At 40.7% G+C, this 21,725-nt stretch overlaps 1 protein-coding gene across 1 annotated transcript in view; it reads left to right on the plus strand.

The window, feature by feature from the left end:
• The first annotated feature begins 55 nt into the window (after positions 1–55).
• The window catches only part of LOC109485847, a 30,821-nt gene continuing 9,151 nt past the window's right edge, over positions 56–21,725 (plus strand). The window contains exons 1-22 of the mRNA XM_019789519.1: positions 56–235; positions 2,873–2,962; positions 3,173–3,257; positions 3,584–4,049; positions 4,662–4,740; positions 5,183–5,497; positions 6,693–6,779; positions 6,928–7,009; positions 7,372–7,823; positions 10,835–10,919; positions 11,350–11,804; positions 14,532–14,780; positions 15,068–15,163; positions 15,469–15,654; positions 15,783–15,962; positions 16,220–16,309; positions 19,315–19,563; positions 19,726–19,785; positions 20,018–20,209; positions 20,651–20,824; positions 21,275–21,358; positions 21,557–21,622. Of these exons, the coding sequence (XP_019645078.1) occupies positions 151–235; positions 2,873–2,962; positions 3,173–3,257; positions 3,584–4,049; positions 4,662–4,740; positions 5,183–5,497; positions 6,693–6,779; positions 6,928–7,009; positions 7,372–7,823; positions 10,835–10,919; positions 11,350–11,804; positions 14,532–14,780; positions 15,068–15,163; positions 15,469–15,654; positions 15,783–15,962; positions 16,220–16,309; positions 19,315–19,563; positions 19,726–19,785; positions 20,018–20,209; positions 20,651–20,824; positions 21,275–21,358; positions 21,557–21,622 (3,907 nt within the window). The 5' untranslated portion in view covers positions 56–150. The remainder of the gene's footprint in view (positions 236–2,872; positions 2,963–3,172; positions 3,258–3,583; positions 4,050–4,661; positions 4,741–5,182; positions 5,498–6,692; positions 6,780–6,927; positions 7,010–7,371; positions 7,824–10,834; positions 10,920–11,349; positions 11,805–14,531; positions 14,781–15,067; positions 15,164–15,468; positions 15,655–15,782; positions 15,963–16,219; positions 16,310–19,314; positions 19,564–19,725; positions 19,786–20,017; positions 20,210–20,650; positions 20,825–21,274; positions 21,359–21,556; positions 21,623–21,725) is intronic.

Raw genomic sequence — 21,725 nt, forward strand, 5'->3', positions numbered from 1 at the left:
AATTTGAGCCAGGTAGAGAAAGCCTGACCTTTGACCTCGTATGACGTAATGCATGGCTACAGTCATTATGAGGAAGTAGATTTTCTTAAGAGTATTGCAGTTGAGACTGTTTTCCTAGAACACCCTAGAACGTCTGTACACTATCACACCATGGAGACATTGGTCCTAGTGTTGGGATTTCTTTTTATAGGGTTATCGATGGCTGATCCTCCGGAAGGGCTCTACATTGCACAAGGTAAAGTCTGACGTTTATGTGTATAACGGGCTGTCATCGGATAAGTTCTGAAGACTGAGAACACACAGGAAAAATGTCATAACCAAACTGCTGTGACTGTCCACAAAAACGCTGAACCAAGGAGGTCAGATCTGATTGAACCTCGTTGGTTGAATACACTTTGTTGACATAGTCTAAAATAGTTCGGTCTTAATCTTATCCCAAAACACAATTATAGAAATACAATATTAGCTACATGGAAAGCGTGCTAGGCATACTAGCGTATTCACATGATGGTCACATGTTAGAGCATGCAGCTACATTTGTGTAGTGACTTTTATGCAGTTTCATCCAGTGGCAGTAGAATCACATACTAGTATCCAATTTAATCTCCGATATTATTACCTCCATGAAAAATGGAGGTATTGTTTTTGGCGTGTCTGTCTGTGTGTCTGTGTGTGTGTGTGTCTGTCTGTGTGTCTGTCTGTCTGTCTGTGTTTCCGCAACTTTGTGGTCATCATAACTTCAGAACGCCTTTATGGATTGTAATGATATTTGGTATGTTGGTAAGTCTTAGGAAGACAAAGGTCAAGGTCAAATATGGGCCTCCTGGTGGATGACCTTGGTACTGCAGCAGAACTTCCGGTTTTTGTATCTTTTGTCTTGAACATGCTATGGTCTTGATGTTTTGGTAACAGATAGCTTTTCCTGTCAGGAATAAGTGGTGTGAGGTTTGGTCCCCCTAGCAGCTTGTTCTGGAACTGCAAGACACTTTCTGGCGAAATGTTTAAAAGCCAATAAGTCCAGATAGGAACGACATATTTTCATCATTTTTGGTAGGTAGGTAGCTGAGAGAGAGATGTACACGATTTAATTAAATTATGCAAATGAGGAGCTAATTTGCATAATTAATGGGGAAATTCTATAATTAGAGTGTTTTACATATAGTACTTTCATACATGTAATCTATGGCAGCTAGAATGTCAACAGATACCAATTATGCAAATGATGACCTAATTTGCATAATTATTGCGAAAATTATATGATTTCTTAATGGTAAATGATGGCAATTCAATACCTTGTGATATGTGTAGGCTACTTAAATGTTAACAACACTATGCATATATTATGTTAATATAGAGTTAATTTGCATAATTAATTAGGAAGTTTAAATGAGGATGTTTAAATGAAATATTGCCAAAGGATAGGAGTTTGACACGCAAAATATTGTAAGTTGAGTTTAGAACACCATAAATTAAACTACATTATATCAACTGCCACCTTATTTCCATAATCAATGAAACAAAACATTTACATAAACTCTACATATTTCATGGAGGTATGAAATCTCAGAATTCTTGTGTATCAATGTTTACACTTTTGTAGGGTCACAAAGTTCTGCTCATGACAATTGTTTTCTACAGGAGTGACATATGTCGGCTGTTTTGAACACGGCCAAGCACACCATGAACAAGTGCTCAGCGTCCAAATCAGTCCCGACTGCAGTTTTAACCACCCCGAATCGTGTTTAACACCTCCCATGTGCGCCAATTCGTGCCTAAACGTCAACATGAGCTATGTGTACATCGGTCTGAAGTACCCAGGACAGTGCTTCTGTGACTCCGTGTTACGTGGAGTCAATCAAACGGACTCTGTTGATGGGAGCTTCTGTGGCGGAAGGTGCTATGGAGACTCACAACTTGCCTGTGGTGGTGGACTTGATATGCTCGTCTTAGTCGTCTATCAATGTAAGTCCCGAAGCAGTTTCAACAATTCAATGATCTTGTTTATTCTTTTTTTAAAAATCAAAATGTCATCATTTGATTTCTAACCTTCTATCATTACATGAGCTGGGTAAGTAGCTTATTTTAAGTAAGAGTATTTCTATCATACTTTAGGGGTTTTCGTTTAGACGCGTGTTCAGCGAATAGATTTAAAACGCCATTACTCAGTTGTTTCTATATCTACACATTATTAGGGGATAAAGTACCTTCTAAGAGTTGAAGTTAGCATGTTGACTCATTTCATCGATATCGATTGTAACTTTATCATGGCAGGCCAATTGTTGTGTTTTGAATTGAAGGTGGCGCCCCGTTACCTGGTGCCTCATACGTTATGTTAGTAATGTATAGATGTAAGTTATGGTTGGAAGTACTTAGACGGTTTATAGATAACGTCCTCACAGAGTATTCTAAACTTCTGTATAGTTACTCGATATGCATCCACGTGCACACGTGAAATTCAACTGTTCTCCATATCTCTGTCATATGTGTACTGTTGTGTTTACTGATATATACAATGAGCAATGATTACTATCGGATTACACTGTTGTATTTGATGCACTTTTTGCTGCCATATAGTATTATGATGCACTTATGTATTTTACATACGGGCTACTAGCAGTGCTCAGTAACACGAATCATTGTTTAAGTGTCCACAGTTCCTCCGTTAACAAGTCCGGCCACATGTAAGTATCTGTTCCGTCACTGGCATCAGTCATAAATCTGTACCTGAACATCTGTTAAATCGCAAAATTCACTCACATATAGGGCCCGAATACCGTGTAAGTATGTGACGACCTTATTTACTGACAACTTTATAACATACATGATTGAAGGCTCATTGACCTCATGATTTCGTGACGGTATTTTTTCACAGATTACACCACCGTCACGGGATACACAACTACACCAGAGGATGTACCGACTACAACCTACAGAGGGCATAACCAACCACAAGTTAGCTCTGGTATGTTATGTCATGTAATTCTTCACGAACACTAATAAAAAAACTGAAACAAACATTGCCCTGGGGTTTAAAAACTGAATAAGATCATAAAGATGCAATTCGATACACTATAACTTGTTTTCTTATACTTGTGCTGACTGCATAATTAGGAAATTCTAGAAAAGCAGACACGTCGAAGTAGTGTCATTATCAACGTTGTCTCCTCCGTAGGACTTATAGCCGGAGTGACTGTAGGCGTCGTTGCTCTAGTGGGCATAGTTGTGGCTGTTGTCTGTGTCTACATGTGGCGACGAAAGTGAGTTCTGTGGAATACAGTACTTATTCCAACCAACCACACAATATTGATCTTCCTCAGTCTAATGTACCTTCATTTGATGTAACCCAAGGTGCGAAGTTCAATCAACGTTACAAATATCAATATTGAGACACTTATGATTGATAACATCAATATTGTAATATGTAAAAATCTGATATATACTTGTTGAATAATTGAAAAGTACAAATGTTTAATTATTGTTTTCGAAATACAAGACATAAGTATATAACGTTATGTGGTCTCACTCACTCACTTCAAAATCACTGAAAACTTTTCACGTTCTCTCGTTCTCTTTTTCAAAGCAGGAAAACGTCAAGTGATAAAACCACTGACACCGAGAGGACGCGTTACGTCAATGGCCAGTTCCTAGACGATGACCAGCGTGCACGGACCAATCAGGACGTTCCTTATAGAAACCAACCCATCCCGCCTCCTCGCCCTTCCTCAGACGTCTACCTGGAGCCAGGAGTACCCGTAGACGATCATGAATATGTATATATTGACAATCGTAATAACATTCCTCCTGTAAACAGCATTTCAGTAAGGCCGACTCTACCGACGTCCAATGATAATTCAGGTTACGTTAACCAGTCACTAAACCACAGTTATGTCAATGCATCGGCGACTGGCGTTGGTCGAGAGTCGTTAGTGTATGATGACGTCCTGGTTCCCAGGCGGAACAGGAATGACGGGGGTGGGCAGTTTGTGAATGTAGGGTACAGGCACGATCAGGACGGGGCTTACGTTAACGTGACAACACCTCCGCGTAGATAAACAGCCTACGGGAACACTGATTGAGCAGTAACGTTTGTAAACAATAGTCTAGACAGATTTATCTCAAATTTGCATGTTTTTATCTGCGAATATATTGCCGATGTTTTCTGTCACATTACGAGTGCTTTTCATAATGATATAAGCTATAACTGTCCCAACACATTACAGAATGTCGTAATTTTAGTGATAGATGGCATACTATGCTCGTGGTTGCGTCGTTTACTCCAAAATGAGAACGAACAATAAAAGTTGTACAGTGAATATTTACTTCCTTTTGTGTGTAAGTTCCTGTTTTCTGTTTCAATTTTAATCAAACATATAATGCTGTAGTTGAATACTTTAGAGTCTGTATCCCTCGATCAGTTTATATCAGTTCAAGCAACACAAATAAGCCCCACATTCCAAGCCACACGCGCCAATTCAATGACTCTCCCCTCTCCGTTCACCCCAAACAAAGTGTCAAGTAACCTGATAAATTTGACCTATGACCGCGCACGCAGTATGACCTCAGTTTCATGAGGAAGTAAATTTTCGTTTGAAAGTAAAACGTGATATAATGAAGACGTTATTAAGAACTTGAGAACGTCGACACATCCTCATGTCATGGAGATCCTCGCCATAGTTTTCGGAGTTCTTCTGGCAGGATTATCGGTAGCTGATCCGCCGGAGGGGCTCTACATCGCGCAAGGTAAAGCATAGTGTTAGTGCTTCGTGTGTAGTTTCACATATATCACGCCACGATCTGGTCAGACGACAAAGACTGATAGAGGCAAACAGCGATAGATGACAGCAGCGATATTTACAACTGTCAGGGGCCAAATCTAAAAGAGGTTAGGAGGCAAAAGCATGAAAACAATCTTTTACAAATACATGTAATATTGATCCTTCCTACACTATCCAGCATATTTGTACATGGTAGAAATTACAACTTAAACATATGAAAATTTATTGTTTTCCTCTATTCAACCTTACAGCGCTGGTATATTATGTCTATCATGTGATCTATCAAAGATACATGTATCTGGGTGATAATAAAGAAAAACGTTTATCAATGTTTGATATACGTTTGATAAGCTACAGTATGCCTCCTTTGGCTTCATAGCTCAACTGATGACATTTTGTTTACACAGGAGTAAACTATGTCGGCTGTTTTGAACATGGCCAAGCACACCATGAACAAGTGCTCAACGTCCAAATCAGTCCAGACTGCAGTTTTAGGCACCCCGAATCGTGTTTAACACCTCCCACATGTATCGATTCGTGCCGAAACACCAGCACGAGCTATGTGTACATCGGTCTGAAGTACCCAGGCCAGTGCTTCTGTGACTCCGTGTTACGTGGAGTCAATCAGACGGACTCCGTTGATGGGACTCACTGCGACGGACGGTGCTATGGTGACTCACTACTTGCCTGCGGTGCTGGACATAACATGCTTGTCTATCAATGTGAGACCTGAAACAGATTTACCAACTTAATGATTTTTTTTAACCCAAAACGTCATCATTCAATTATTTTCTGACATCGTGACATAAGGGCTTTCAGAGGTTTTGACACACATATCCTTTACATAACAAATATCTAGTAAACATTACTTGTTGTAAGTTATTATGTAGACTCATTTAAACGATATCAATGGTAACTTTATCATTTAGTGCAATAGTTCTGGAAAATTAAATTGAAGGAGGCTCTATCATAAATACAATCTATCATCGTCATTTTCATTGGACTCGTTTTACAGTTTCAAGTGTTCCTCAGTCAACATCTAGTGAAGGCGCAGGTAATGCCCTCCGTTATAATTATCAGCCATTAAGCGACATTTTGAGTATACGTCAAAGCTAAAAAGCAAACCTTTGTGAGTTTATCATCACACTTAGTAAACAATGACATGTGCGTCATCACACAAAGCAGTAAACTTTTTGAAAGCTTAAGACCTTGGTCACAACCCGCCGTACGTGCTTTTTTCCGTTCGTTTTTTGGGAGGCTACGCTGCTACGTTTTTTTCTGAAAACCGTGGTGGGGAAGGAGTGGCGTCCACGCACGTCACTCGCACTGTTTCGCAAGGTGTAAGAGTGTAATCTGCACGCCACGTCTGGCCGTGAGCGATTGCGTGCATCGTTCGTTGCGCAAGTGGCAAGTGAGTTGTACGTGCTTACAACGTACGATCTCTGTGCGATTGCAACTTTACCGTAAGGAGGCCGTGCTCACACGTGCTTCTTCCGTACGGTACGTACGGGACACGCGCGTCGCTCGTACTCGCACGCACGGGTGGTGAATCCGCAGACCCCACGCAGAAAAAGTTTTACATGCACTTAAAGTTCTACGGCGTGTCTGCGTGCTCCCAAATCCGTAGGATTCCGTACGGAGGCGGTACTCACCACGCACGGATGTCCTGCGTTTGCCCACGTTTTTGCACGTAGACAGCACGCAGATGCACGTACGGCGGGTTGTGACCGAGGCTGTTATGTGTAAATTCAATCCAGTAAGCATAAATTTCAAGCAAAGGGTTTATCAATGGGACGTGACCGTTTCAAGTAGTATCATACAACTATGGATTACTTGAGAAGTTACTTTTCTAATAATGACATCGCCAGATTTGAGTTCTATGCACTGATAATTACAGTGATATCGAATATTTCACAGGGACTACAAATTCTGAGGGCCACAGTACTAAAGGTGATGCCGTAACTACATCTAACAAGACAGATGAAATGCCACCAAGTAAGACAGGTAAGTGTTTCTTAACTTAACGGCTTTTACACAATGCCTAATGTTAATACTATCTTGAAAAAATTGTAAACGCAGTCTCTCTTTACAGGGATGCATGAAGGCCTAGTGAAGCTAATCTCAGTCAGTGTTTACTTTGATTTTTCAAAAGCAATCATAGCTGGAGCGGCCGCTGGTGGGGCTGCCGTGCTGATTGTTGCTGGGTCTGTGGTTGGTGTGTGCATCTGGCGGAAGTGAGTAAATCATACATTTCCTATTGGTAGAGCTTTGTATTGTATGTTGAGAGAATTGTATGTTGTAGGTTACTTTTGAATTCAGTACAAGTTGTACAACTATAAGGTATATGAAGTAAAATGAATATACTGGTAGCAGTCGTTGACCTGTCACCATCCCATATTTTCCTAGCCGTAGCCACCTAGCTTCCATACGGCACAAGTTGCAAGTAAAAGGTAAAAAAAGGATGTAGCAGTCGATGAATTTTCATGATCTTATCTTTTCTGCAGTACTAGTAGATATCGATCTGGATTTCTATAGGTGTATCATATTGGTGATAGCCCCGGCCTGCTTTATAAAAGGAACTTTGACTTTTGTACAGGAAATCTGGACGGAGACAAACTGACAAACCAAGCAGTTCCCTCGCACTGCAAGATGTCCCCACCGCTCACCCACCGCCTGGCCCCAACACTAACACCACCGCTCCACCGAACCCCTCCAACATAGACGCCCTGTACGCCAAACCTGACAAGAAAAGGAAACAGAAGAAGTTCAGCCCAGATGACCCCTCGTACCAGGACGTCGTCCCCACTGGTGTACAGTATGCCACGGTCAACGACGACTACCCTCCCAACACCATGGTTCAACAGGATTCAAATCCTTATGACTCTATTCAAACTGATCCTCAGTACGCTGTTGTGAAGAGAGGCCCGAGACATCGGCCTAATGTGGATGTTAATCCGATTTACATGGGTGGTAGTGACGAGGCAAAGGATTCATTAAATCAAGAAAATGCTGACATGCTTGGTATGGTCGACAACATAATCTATGAATAAATTGTATAGGCTGACGCATTATCATGAACCCGAAGTAAATATTGTATAAAACGACAAGTGTCAGACTATTTGAATAAAAATAATAATCCATCTAATTGCCTATTACTTTATGTCCCCAGGTTTATATTATTCCCATCCGCCAGCTCGTATGTACGACATAGGCGATTGATTATTGTAAATTATGTCTAATATTTTAAATGTCTGTTGTCGATGTGTCCAACATAGCTGTACTTCTATATGGACCCATTACGTCATTGTAGACATTGTTGAATAATTTGAGATATACCTTTAACTGTAAGTCTGACTCTATTTTGTGATGGAACTAACGTTTCTTTACTATTATCATGTATGTAGACATTAGTGTATTGTAAAGGCACTCCAAACATTTATCTAATAGTTGCCATGCAGAACCCATGGAAAGATGTACAATATGAATAATCACAAATAAAGTTAATCTACATCGACATTGGAACATATGCGTACACTTCTTTGACCCTCAGAAGTTAGCGACTGTGCGCCTTTGCAGGTGTTATGCCAACAAATAGGCGGCTAGCTGGTGACCTCCAACCCTAGATAACGGGATCAATCTTGCCACTACAGCTTATACACCTCACGTGCACAGTAGCTTTCAGTCACTTAAAGTGACACTGTGACATCTGAACATCAATCTTTTCAACTACTAAAACTTGACAGCAGCGTTCTTTTTTAAGTTTTTGTGTCTTCCTTGACGAAGGGACTGCAAGTTAACACCCCCATCCCAGTACACATCGTGCGGTCCAGTAGGTCGTACTTGTGCAAAACATGAACTCTGAACCCGCAGAAGGAAATGAGCTTTCGTTTTTTAGCGCATAGAAAGTGCAAAGCTGTGGTTCTTCTCTAAGATCTCATAATCATGTTCAAAGTAGGAATGCTACTTGCAGTGCTGGTGATCTTGCACACAAGGAAGACGGTAACCCAGTCTGACTGTACTGACGACTATCCTATTACAGGTGAGCACCCGGAAGTGTGGTGAAAAAGAAGTTGTGACTTGACTGAATACAGGGGTTACGCTGTTGTCAAATCTGTTTTAATATGGTTTGCCTTAAATGAGGATAACTGCTCATATGATCAGTGACATGATACTGAAAAGGGTGTACTGAATTCTGAAAATATTTGACATTCTACAGACTTATCGGCTGTATCCATTGCCAGAAATAAAATATGACAGTCCTCAGATCGTGGCTGAAGACATGCCTGTAGATAGCGACTATAGCTTGAATTTATTCACTACGTTTTGTAAGTTAAGTCTAGCTTGATCAGATTTGTGGCATGGACGAGGTGAGGCACACCTTGAGCATTATTCAAGGCAGCTGAGGATCGCAGAGTTATCCCGCGGCAAATCCCAAGGCTATAAAACCATAAACGTATTGCCGAGGGCTAGCTCCGCATTGAAGAATGGTCTTGGATCGTGTAAACAATTATAACTTCCCCGTCTTGGTCACAGTATTGACTGAGTCACAGAAGTCACATCATTCAAAATTCAAGACCTGACCGAATTCTAACGCACGGCTCAAGATGCAACATGGCCTTAGCATCTTCATACATTTTAACATAAGAGACTTTTAATAATGTACTATGATATCTCTAAAAATATCACAATATTATATTTTACAATTTTAGATAACATATTTTCAGATCCAGAGTTCGTGGGGTGTTATCAAGAGCAGGGCAGTTTGTCGCCATTTTTGTCGGATGAAATACCCGGTGTAGAAGTGGAGACCGCCAACGACTGCATCTCCTGTTGTGTGGCAGAAAATGCAAGTTACAATTTCGCGGGAATCGTGCCTGTAGAACATCCAACAGCGTTCCATTGCACATGTGGAAACATGGAGAAAAACTTTTACAGTGCTTTTCAGTCATATACTGATTGTACAAAATGTCCAGGAAATGATAGCCAGTCATGTGGATTTGTAAACTCCAGGGTATCAGTGTATAAAGGTAAAATTTTCAAAAAGTATCTAAATTTTTCGTTACAGTGCTAGTATATGAATGTAAAATTTTCAAAAAAGTATCTAAATGTTTCGTTACATGAAATATCATGGCATTCTAATTCTATCCATCTTGTATTATTTGTAATATGAAAGAAAATATATATATTTAATATAGATAGGATCGTTTTGTAACAATCATCACATTTTTATTTAACTCGCGATCGGTGTTTGATCTATCTAATGAAGACTTTTATGAAAAAATAGTAATCGTATTGCTAGAAGAAGACTCTTAGTGATTAAATATCCTCACCCTTAGTTCCCCAGTACACTCCAGAGGACCACACTAAATATTCTACCCAGCCTTATGGAGCTTCAAGCTGTAAGTGTAGTTGTTATTAGTGTGTTTACGGTCCATTGACAGTTTTAAGTAAACCTTCTGACATACTGAAGTACATGTACCTTTCTTTGTTAGAGGAGTCGACGACATTACTTGACAGACGTAAGTCTGAGGAAGCTCAGTCGGTATTGAAAGGCAAGACAATGGTCATGACGTATGATATATTTATGGGTTGTTTCCTGTTAACAATGGTAATATGTAATAACATAGAATCTATAATTTTAAGCAAACATTACAAGCATGCCAATATAATTATTAAACTAATGGTGATGTTTTGAAAGCTGCAGTGACAACTCATACATTGCAAATGCCTGATTCAACTGCGAAGACTGCACAACCCTCGAGCAGATCACCAGTTGTAACGTTGCACCTATCTACTAGAACGTCGGTTTCACCCATGCATGCAGTTCCCAGCTCTGGTTCATCAGTGCAAACATCAGATCCAACCCAACCGCCAATACCGGTATCGACGACAATATCAAAAGGAGACATAAATGGTGCACCAGATGTAGGAGACAGGACAGGTACATGTGTCCCATAAAGAAGCTATTGATTTGGCTTTTATTGAAACCGTATTAAACGTGCAATATGTATATCATCAGATCATTGACTGACTGAACGTTTTACTGATTTCCCCATCAGCCCTCATCGCCGGCTCAGCAGGGGGAGGAGCCGCCTTTCTTCTGATCATCTGTGGTGTTGTTGCTTTCTGTATTATCCGCAAAAGGTAATATTAACCATAACTCGACAATCTATCCATCATTTTACAACTTGTTCCGCATATGTTGACTATTCCCCCAACAAAAGGGAACTTTAAGTGCCGACCTTTGGAATTGTAAACGGCTACTGCGGCCACCTTGAACAATCGAGTATGTCTTCAATTATGTTTGATTGTCGGATTTAGTCAAAGTCTTTAAACTAAGTAATTTAAGAATAACCATTTCTGACAAAATGAATGAGTGACCATGCAAGGAAAACGACGCTTAGTTTATCACACCGTAATTGTCTAATCTGAATGCTTATACCTTTTGCGAAATTCGTCCGTTTTTTGACAAATTAACTTGAAATGAAGACTATTTAATGAGAATAAGTAATAATTAGTGATTATTTCATCGGTTTCAGTCTAATCCAACGTTCTTGTTGCGTTCTTTTCCTAGATCGACTCTGCGAAAGGAAAACAACCCCACGGCATCGATCATGCTGGATGGAGTAGGGGCAAGCACAGACTCGGCATTGGGTGGGAGAAATCCGTCATTTCAGTCTAACAGTGTCAACGTAGACGCTCTGTACGCAAAGCCTGACAAGAAAAAGAAGACCCAACAGCAGCCACCATCCACCCCCACCCCTGAGGACCCGTCCTACCAAGACGTCCTACCGAGCGGTGCCCAGCATCAGTACGCCACTGTTCAGGACGACCCTCATCCCTACACCGCGGCCAGGGACGAGCCCAATCTGTATGACTCTATCCAAGATGACCCTCAATACGCCACCGTTCAGGGCCGCAAACAGGCGCCTAATGTGGAAGCAAACCCTCTGTACGGGAGAGGTAGTGTTGACAACACAGCTTATGATTCAGTGGGCCCTCCGTCAAATGACAGCGACAGGGCTCCTAGTGTGTGCGAAATGACGGATAACATCATTTATGAATAATTCCTTTAGTTCAGTTGTTTAGCTGATGATTAGCAAGCAGAAACTTTCATAACCATTAATGCGCGAAATCGGACACTAGTGAACATAACATATCTTGCCACACAGCTATATAGTACAAACAAGTATTAGTTTTCTTAGTACTGATTCTAATATGTCGACAATGGTCATAAAGTACGCAGTCGTGTACATTATGAGCCCTTGTAATGTCTTCCAAGCTAACTCAATATACTACAAAGATAAGTGATACAGTTAACTCTTTACAGTACGTTGTATAGATATCTGCCACGTTTTGATTTTGCTAACAGGCACAAGAAAACAGAACATAAAAAAGGTTGGAAAGTTCACAGATGAGTGTAGAATAAGGAAACATTTTCGTTGCTAAGAACATGAGGCTTCTCACTGTTTATTTCCTGTTTTACTTCATCATTACTGTAGCAACATATGTCAACTAAAGAAACCAATTAGCCTCATCTTTTAAAACAATATTTAGACGTAAAATATAATAACAGAAATACACATGATCTAATTATCTTTGTACTTAAACTATTCTTGGGTATTGAGAACATTTTTGCAGCTTTGCTTTGAATATGTTAGTTTTGCATATCTTGTTAGATGTACCAACTTTGCAGGCCACGTTATGTATAAAAGAAAACAGTTAACGCAGATTACTGTAGTAACTACAGTTCTATAATTAACGAATAAAGTTGTTTTCAAAGTCAGATTGGAAAATTTTGAGTTCATTGTTTTTGTACCCTTGCCCATACATGTATGGATGGGTCACATTACTGACCTTTAGTTCCCCAAACAGACGTTCAGAACGTAAACACTTCAGCGGTAATCATTGACCAGATTCATTGGCAAAGTTCAACTCGCATGTTGCGCGACGTGTGCCACCGGAAATGTAAGAAGTACATCCGGGTAAATTATACGACAATGCAATAACGGATTTTAAACTTGGTACATGTACATGGGTCAGAGGGGGTATCATTATCTTATTCTCAATATTCTGGCGTAAAGTCGAAATATCAGTCCGCTATCAGTCCGCTGAAGTTACATCAGGTCCCAATTTAAATTAAGAAACTTAGTAGTAAAGGACCTGAGGCATGTCATTCTATGTCTTCAAAATCACTGACATCAACATGCATCAAGAAACTGTGACGCAGTTGATGTAATTAAGAATTGACAAGTTTGAAGGAAGGGGTGTTTCTGAATATTCTTGATTCCCCGAGTGAGCTTGACAGCGAACATACATGTACTCTTATGCCAAAAAACAGTTACTCAACAGGTTGTGTATATAAACCTGCTTTCCCCTCTGGTCTCTCAGTCACTGACGAAAGCTAGTGGATACTAGCTGAAACGTCTGACGTTTTCAAAATCATATCCAGTTGCTTGAGTAACTGTTTTTTTGGCATATCGTATTACCTGGATGTCTAACCTTCATCGACGTACATGTACTCTTCCTAAGTTACTCAGAACTTCAAAGGAACTCCCGAGCCATTTATTATTGTGAGCTCCTTTGTGCAAATTTGTTTGTGTTTCAGATGGACAATGATAGACAAACACAACTAGACATGTGAAGTGTAAGGTATACATTCAAGTTAACTATGCAGGAAAAGAATGTGTATTAAGAATCTTTCACATATTCATACGTATTCAAAGGTAGACAAAAGCTGTCACAGAGAATTGTTTCACGATGTTCAGTACATATTTGCAGTTGTCAAGTCAATTTACAACATTTACAACACTAATAATCTCTTAGGTAAAGTAACTATTGTGCCAATAAAAGGCCACATATACACGTTGTCTTGCGTACCGGTCAAAGTGTATGTTTTACATTTATACAAACAAAGTCGTTGATAGGCGTCCACGCCATTTTGGAATACAGCGAGCCGCATACGGTTTTCCGTAACACCAGCTGTGAAACATGTAGTGGTGACCACCAACCGAAGATGACGTTTCTGAAGAACGTACTGTTTCTCTGTGTACTGGTGACGGGACAGCTAGAATACACCCTAGCTACAATCAACGGTAGGTCCTGTTTTCAGGAGGAAGTTTGTCATTCACATTGTTCCGTTGATTTAGTCACTTCCTTCTCGCCACGATGGTATTATTAAATATATGTCTACAATAAAATACTTATCAGTAAGTGTATACATAACTGTAACATTATTCCGTTTCGAATTCTGTGAGCCAAACATACCTACGTTGTGTTGCTTGTGTTGTAATATACCGCGTTGTGTTGCAATATACACTTTAATAGCACAGTCGTCAGGCGTCGACTACTAGTACTTGTGCCTTATGAAGAATTATTAGAATATCCGTATGAAGAACTATTATAGATCATTATACTTTCAAGATATACTGTGGGGATTTCTTTAATTGAGTGCATAACAGTTACACACTAGACATTAGTCCCATTACTTGTTCCGATGAATATTATCAGAGCAATTGCAAGAGTACACCAAGTAACCAGGGTCAATATAGAACACTACACGGTGTATTCCGTATTACCCGAGGTCCCAGTTCTCTCACGATTCAACCCAACGGAGGACTGGGACCTTGGGCGATACGGAGTACACCGTGAAGTACTGGTGTTCTATATTTATTGAGGACCGCATATTCAATTCTGCTCGCTTAAAGGCTTGCTTTATGTTGTCTAGGCATATCTTATATGCACAGATTTTTTCAGAGTGCGTCGGTCCTCCTCCTGTGTACAACAAAAGCACATATGATAAGTGTGTCGGGAATCAGGCGATAGGCAGCTGTAACTGCACAGCACCGGCTCAAACCTGTCATCATGGTGACCAGCTGTACTACACGTGTGACCACGGCTCTGGTTTGGACTTCATTATCATCTGCAACTATGAAGATGTGTTGGGAGAACGCCTTGGATTTATCATCTGGCGAAATTCGAGTGACAAATTTGAGGCCTGCACGGGTAAGACTACGTTCTTGTATCCTTTGTGTCTCTTATATGAGTTTGGGATGCAAGTACATGTAGCTTAACCTTGCCTATCTAAAGATAAAAAATAAGCTTTGTGAAAATATCGTTATTTTAAAGATAACGGTTGCCAAAGGCGTGATATACATATACTACATTGTACAATACATATAGTTTAAACGCCTTTTCGTTGAATTCCTCCTTTGTAATCAATTCTCATTCCATAGCTTTTTCGATACATTGATATTTAAGTATTTCATAACAGACATTTTGTACGTTCTAAGGGTCCCCGGCACCGGTGCAGTCAACACCAGCTCCACAGCCAACCTTCCCTCCTTCTAACTGCTCCTCGTTCAATGTCGCAACCTGGCCACCAGAAGGTTTTTTTTTTATTCATCAAAACATACAGACATAACAAGGACAGTGTGACGCTGCACTCAAGTTAACAACTTATATTAACGTTTCAAGCAGAAGGTATTTACAGTTTGAAACGCCAGTCACATAACTTCAACTTATACACCATGTACCATATTTTTAATTCATTTAGTTAATTTAGAATATTTTCGAATAAATTATTTATTCCTTTACTCTCCGTTTTCAAGCATGCTCTAGATAAAGTATGTAGAGCATGAAACAAGACGTACTAAAAAGCTAGACAAAACGCACAATATCTGTTTCCCTCCAGGCTGTATCCGACTTGTAGGAAGTGAGAGGAAGCCCCACGAGACGACAGGTATCCTGCAGGTGTACTTCAACACTACCTGGGGGAGCGTGTGTGAGACAGGCATCTGGACTGACTCAGTCGTGGTCGGCATTGCCTGCAGGATGCTCGGATTTAGCCACGGGTCCTTGGCACCTCCAGCGGCAATATGTAAGTCACCACATGCCTCGAAAAAGCAGGGATCTTTTTAAATAATCTTGATTCATTCGACACATGTTGGACGTCACATGCATGTACACGCAATCAACTTGTTGTTGTTGTTGTTGTTGTCTATCTAGATCATCTCCCGCCTGGCCTCTCCAACGACGCCTGGGAGGTCAACATACAGAAAGGCCATAGTTGCTCATCTGGTACGGAGGGCACTCTGTGGGATTGTGACCGGACAGAGCCTTGCTGGTTAACACACTTCATCGGAGGAAGTGGAGAATGCCCTAACCTGCTTAAAATCTCATGCGAAGGCAGGAACCAATTTATTGTCCTTCTTTATGGTCCTTGTTAATTGTGTAAATATGGTGTTCCCATCTCATCTTCTTCTTTTGTACTGCTAGGCCCAATTAAGAAAATCGGATTATCATCAGCTGCATGGTTGCATGGGTAATCATAACGCCAGCACCATGATTGATATCGATGATTGAAAGAGAGAAGAAGAGAGAGGCGAATAGATACGTGAAGGCATGTTTGAATGTTGTTCTGTTGTTAATAACGTTACATGCAGTGAACACGACGTTCTCGAACCTGACCTCCTGTCCTCGGCCTATAACAACCACTCCCAACCCGACGTCTGTTCCTGACATCTCTACACAAGGTAACGTTATACTTACAGATATACCAGCGTCTCTGAAGATGGTTTAATTGCTTATATAAACTATGAAGCTTTTGTAAATCGTAGGAAGATGTCGATTACATTCCTTCAAACGATAATTTTCCAGAGATTAGCGGAGCGAATTAATATTAAGGAGTCGTTTCGATACATTAATAAAACTGCTGGCGTGCAGTATTTACTTACTTTGTGCAATTGTACTTTTTGTCATAGTGCCTGAGTCAATCATAGATCCAGATCCTTCTACATCTTCGGGACACGAGTCGTCACCTAGCGCAGGGCTTTCTACGGGTAAATAATTAGTTGAATGTATTTTTACAAGGTGTAAATTTGAGTAACATGGCGGACTGATCATTTGATTAACACTTATCAACAAAGGAGAGAGAACCTTGAAGGGCGTGCAGTCTGCCATCTCTGTTCGCTTGGTCCATTTGATTTTTATTTGAATTTTCTGGGCTTTGTGTAAATGTAATGCATTCCATAACATGGGGAATGTGGATTCTTATATTTTGTTTAGTGGTTCTAATGAACTGGTTAGAATATCATCCCTCTTTTCCTCCAATCCAGCTGCAGTCGTCGGTATTGTTGTTGCTGCTGTTGTCGGTTGTGGGGTTCTCGCTCTGTTAGGGTGGGCAGTCTGTGGGAGGTACGTTGTCAAAAACATAGGTCAGATGCTGTATTTGTTATCATTGAAATTTATTAAGCTCAGAATTGTTTTCATTCCGTACAGTGTAGACCGACAGTTTGGGATGTTATCGTCATATCGCATGACAAGCGCACTGTTTACGTATCTTCCGTTATTTATTACTACGATTTCTTATGAAAGGAACGAGAGAAGAAGGTCAAGAGGAGGCAGAGGAAACGCTGCCACACATCCAACGACACAGCCAGGCCAACCAGGGACACCAGCACATACAGACAATAAACAGCCAACAGCAGAACCTCATCATTCGATGCCTGACACGGGGGAGGGGCAAACAGAGAGTCACAACGATGATTCTGCAGGAGGAGATTCAGGCGCCAGGACGAATTCACCAAATCCTCCCGCAGGAAAAACCGCTCCCCAGATGACGCCAATTGACTCATAGATCCAGCAGAAGCAGACAAAATCCGATCAGCTATCATGGAATGAATTCAGCATAGGCTGGCAGAGACAATGTATATAAAACATACAGTATAGAGCATTAACCAAATCACGTATAGGAAGAAGTGTAAAAATGCAAAAAGTTGGGCGACAATGAGGAAAAATTATGGAAGTGTTTTCCGCATCATTCTAACATTTTTCACCTTTTAGAACATACATGTATATCATACGTACATCACAGTTCATGGTCGTACAACGATCGAGATGTATGTGAAACGGTTCTAACTAGGACCAATACATTTTGGAGGTTTGCAACAAGTCTTGATCCACGACAGTTAATTGCAAGTGTTTTCGTGGGTCTACAGAACGTGGTGCATGTTAGTGCTTAAAAGTCGACAAGTCAATAAAAGCAGCTGTCAGTTTGCGGGTTCAACCGGGGGGCAGTGGGAACGCCAAAGTCCAAAGTATTGTCTGATGACTAGAAAAGTACTGATTCAGCAGTATGTAACGGTGTTTTACACAATGCACGTACATGTAGGTCAGATAAAAGATCAGGTGTTTCCTCCAAAAGCTGCAAATGGAGCTTTCGATATACATTTCTTCTTTTTCTATAATTTTCTCAATGAAATCTTGCAGACTTGACGTAGGAGTGCTGACCATACGTTGTGCAGAATGTCACACCACAAAGACGTTAAAACAAGTTTGTTAAACCAAGAGGAAGGAAAATCCCAGCGGTAAGAAAAATGGATTACAAACAGCATATTTGCCCGTTGTCAGATCTTTATCTCGGGTATTGCGCAAATTCAGACTTAGCCAATAAGGAAGTTACATAGTACAAAGTGGGTACCTGGATACCACAAACGTACCAAAAATGCATCAACACTTTGTCAGATGGTAACATTGATAGCGACCTTTGTGGTAGGTCCAGACAAATTATGATGTAGTGTGTACATGTCAAACCCATAGTTCCTTCTAATTCAATGGAGGACTACATTTATTACGATGACTTCCATTCATTGTATCTCATGTGCTACTCTTAATCGCATTAAAGAACAGTGATCATATAACACTGTTTTTCTCTAAACATGATGCAAATATGATTGGGTGAGTATATGCTACGTTACGATCTAAAGAAACGCTGTACATGTACTAGATTCATTGGATTCTAGTTATAGGTTGCTTAATGCTGGTCGGTTGGACTATCATATTTTAATATGACGTAATTGACGCAGAGGCCTATATGTAAACCTTTGCTACAAACTAAAAGAAACCTATACGCATCCTGGAGTGCAAATCCCACAGACATCAATCTATCAGTCGTTTTGGAACTTTTGCTTTGTTCTTCTAGAAATGAGAACAGCGATTTTTCACCGTCATGCCTCCTCTCACCATACTAACATTAACGTGATAGAGTTGAATATTTGAGTACCTAAGCAATGCAACGTCGCCAGAACAATAAAAGCACGTTGACCATTCAGCTAGTGAAAGCCCGCACACAATAAGTATCCAGGATTCAACGTGTTTAAACAAGCGCCAAGGCCACAAACAGCGCCAGCGGCTTACGCCGTGTCACAAAAGTGCGAGAGAGGATCAAACAGAGTCTGCATTCTGTAACCTGAGACCGCAACAAAGGATGAGGTTTCTAAAAATTGCACTGTTTGTCTGTGTTGTGGTGGAAGAGGCAAAAACCACCGTTGCTACAAACAACGGAACCGGTAGGTCTTCCTCCGAATGTTGGTCTGCCAATACTGTGTGTGATTGACATATTTGGGTTGGGGGCAGGGGCTATATGCAAGCAAAGAACAACTGTTTGTATATCTAGTGTAGTGATAATCCGTCGTAACGTTTGTGCTATGTAGGTGCTCTTTGAGTTACATTAATCGTATTTGTTTCCTTCTTTCTGTAGGGTGCACAGGACCCCCTCCTCAGTACAACAACAGCACGTTTGACCACTGTACGGAACAGACGACAGGTGGCTGTAACTGCACAGTAGCGAATCAGACGTGTCTCCATGGAGACCGGCTGTTCTACACGTGTGACCACGGCACGGATTTAGACTTCATCATCGTCTGCGACTATATGTATGCCGACGATCAAGGACACTACTACGGATGGGTTGTGGACAATGTCACACAAAAATTTGAAGACTGTACAGGTACGGCTGCAACTCTGTGCGAATGGTAGCACTTTTTTCTTGGTGTTGTTTTTTAAACTCACTATTTCCATCTAATGGGTTTCATTGCCTTGATAGAAACAACAAGGCACAGTACTAGTATCTAAGGTTCTGATACTGATTATTCTTTTATACATTTCTAAGGCTCCCCGGCGCCTATGCAAGCAACGCCAGAACCACAGCCAACCGCCCCTCCCATCCAGGGTAAGTAACACGCAGCCATGCATCTACATGTTACTTACATGTAGCTCCTGTCACAGGGACTGTTCGTCCACAGTCACACTGAGCTCTTAATTCTCAAGGTCAAGATAAATCCCCGTGTGAATCATATTCTAGATGATTTGTGAATACAGTCTGTAATGTATTTAGATATAGCAAGTGAAAGATGACGTGCTTTAAGCAATACGAGATTAATCAATACTAGTTTTCCCTCCAGCGTGTATCAGACTTGTTGAAAGTGAGACGCAGCCCCACGAGACGACAGGTATCCTGCAGGTGCAGTACAATGACACCTGGGGGAGCGTGTGTCACACAGGCACCTGGACTAACCACCACCTGGCCAACATTACATGCAGACTACTCGAATTTAACAGCTACGGGTCATTTTGGGAAATGGCATTACCAATAAGTAAGTATTTGGGGTCGTACACGTGCTGCGTATTGGGGTCGTGTGGCGTAAAGGCACTTTACACGACTTTCCTCACTTCGCTCAGGTGAAAATGAGCATTGTATTGTTCCCTGTGTTGGTGGCGGAATTAATATAAGTTGAAAAATTTGAGTGCGTCGTCACCACGTCTTGTGATTATATGTTGGAATATTAAAAAAAAAAAAGAATAACTAAGTAATCACATATTATAATAAGTAATCACATATAGTCGTAAAGGAGCCTTGTTAACAAAAATACGGAGACCATATACAGCGTTGTATTTACCATGATAGTACATGTATCTGTATGATTTGGTAGATATTTCTAGAAGAATGGTCTTCACGCCTATAGAAGGTTCTAAAATGCGTATACATTGTAACATCAGCGAAATTACAGTTCTTTTTTGTTGTGCCCTTTACCTAGATAATCGACCGCCGACTATTTCTACCGACGCATGGGAGGTTAACATAGCCTACTGTTCCGGACAAGAACTCAGTCTGTGGGACTGTACACCAGCGCCAGACAAGTCCACCTGGTTAACGTACGCCGTGTTTGGAAGTACAGCGTGTCCCAGTACACTGACAATATCGTGCCAAGGTACGAGCTGATTTGTGGCGTTTCTTTTAGTCTTAGGTAGGCCTTAGTCTTAAATTCATTCTTCGTGTTGCATCGTTTAGTTTTGTATTTGACTAGTAGTGTTACTAATTGGATTGTAATCACGCCCTCACCTGTGATGAAGTTTGTTTGATTTGTCACATGTAGTAGCTCAGTACTTATGTAGGGTCAATACAGCTGAGCCATCTAACTAGACAGGGAGTAAACAGGAATCATATCAGATCTACTGTAACTCATTGGCCACATATCGCAACCCCACTATTTCACTTGTGACACATAATGCGGAGATGAGATAACGATGTTAGCTATTTTATTACTTCTCTTGTGCTTATAGGGGTTTACGTTTAGCCTATCGGCGAGGTAGATTGCCACTAGACATAGGTTTAGGAAACGACTGCAAGATTGTAACCATGTTCTTCTGTTGATATACAGTAAGTTCGACCCTGCCTAACCTGACCTACTGTCCACCGACCACAACAACGCCAAATCCTACCGTATCTACAGACCACACAGAAGGTAGGTTTGGCAACAATGTTGTAAACCGATGTAATTTCTATTGAATGTTAGCAAAGTTATTTATAACAACGTTTGCAAATATTCTGTTTTTTTCATGAATTGATTAAACAGGAAAGATATCACGAAAACATAAATGAAAAGAAAGTTGCCATACTGTGGTGAATTTGTAACGCTTATCCTATTCCACTATACTTTTAGAACCAGACACAGAGTCAGCTATGGCCTCCGGAAACGAACCTCCACCCAATACAGGACTGTCTGGAGGTAAGTTAGGCGTATTGAATGCACTGAAGGTATCATCTATGATCTCAAGATGTGACAGCCGGACTGTTCTATATCAGATGTACCTTGACATTCTAAAGATGCA

The sequence above is a fragment of the Branchiostoma belcheri genome, unplaced genomic scaffold (assembly GCF_001625305.1).
Source record: "Branchiostoma belcheri isolate BF01 breed outbred unplaced genomic scaffold, Haploidv18h27 scaffold79, whole genome shotgun sequence".
Taxonomy (NCBI): Eukaryota; Metazoa; Chordata; class Leptocardii; order Amphioxiformes; family Branchiostomatidae; genus Branchiostoma; species Branchiostoma belcheri.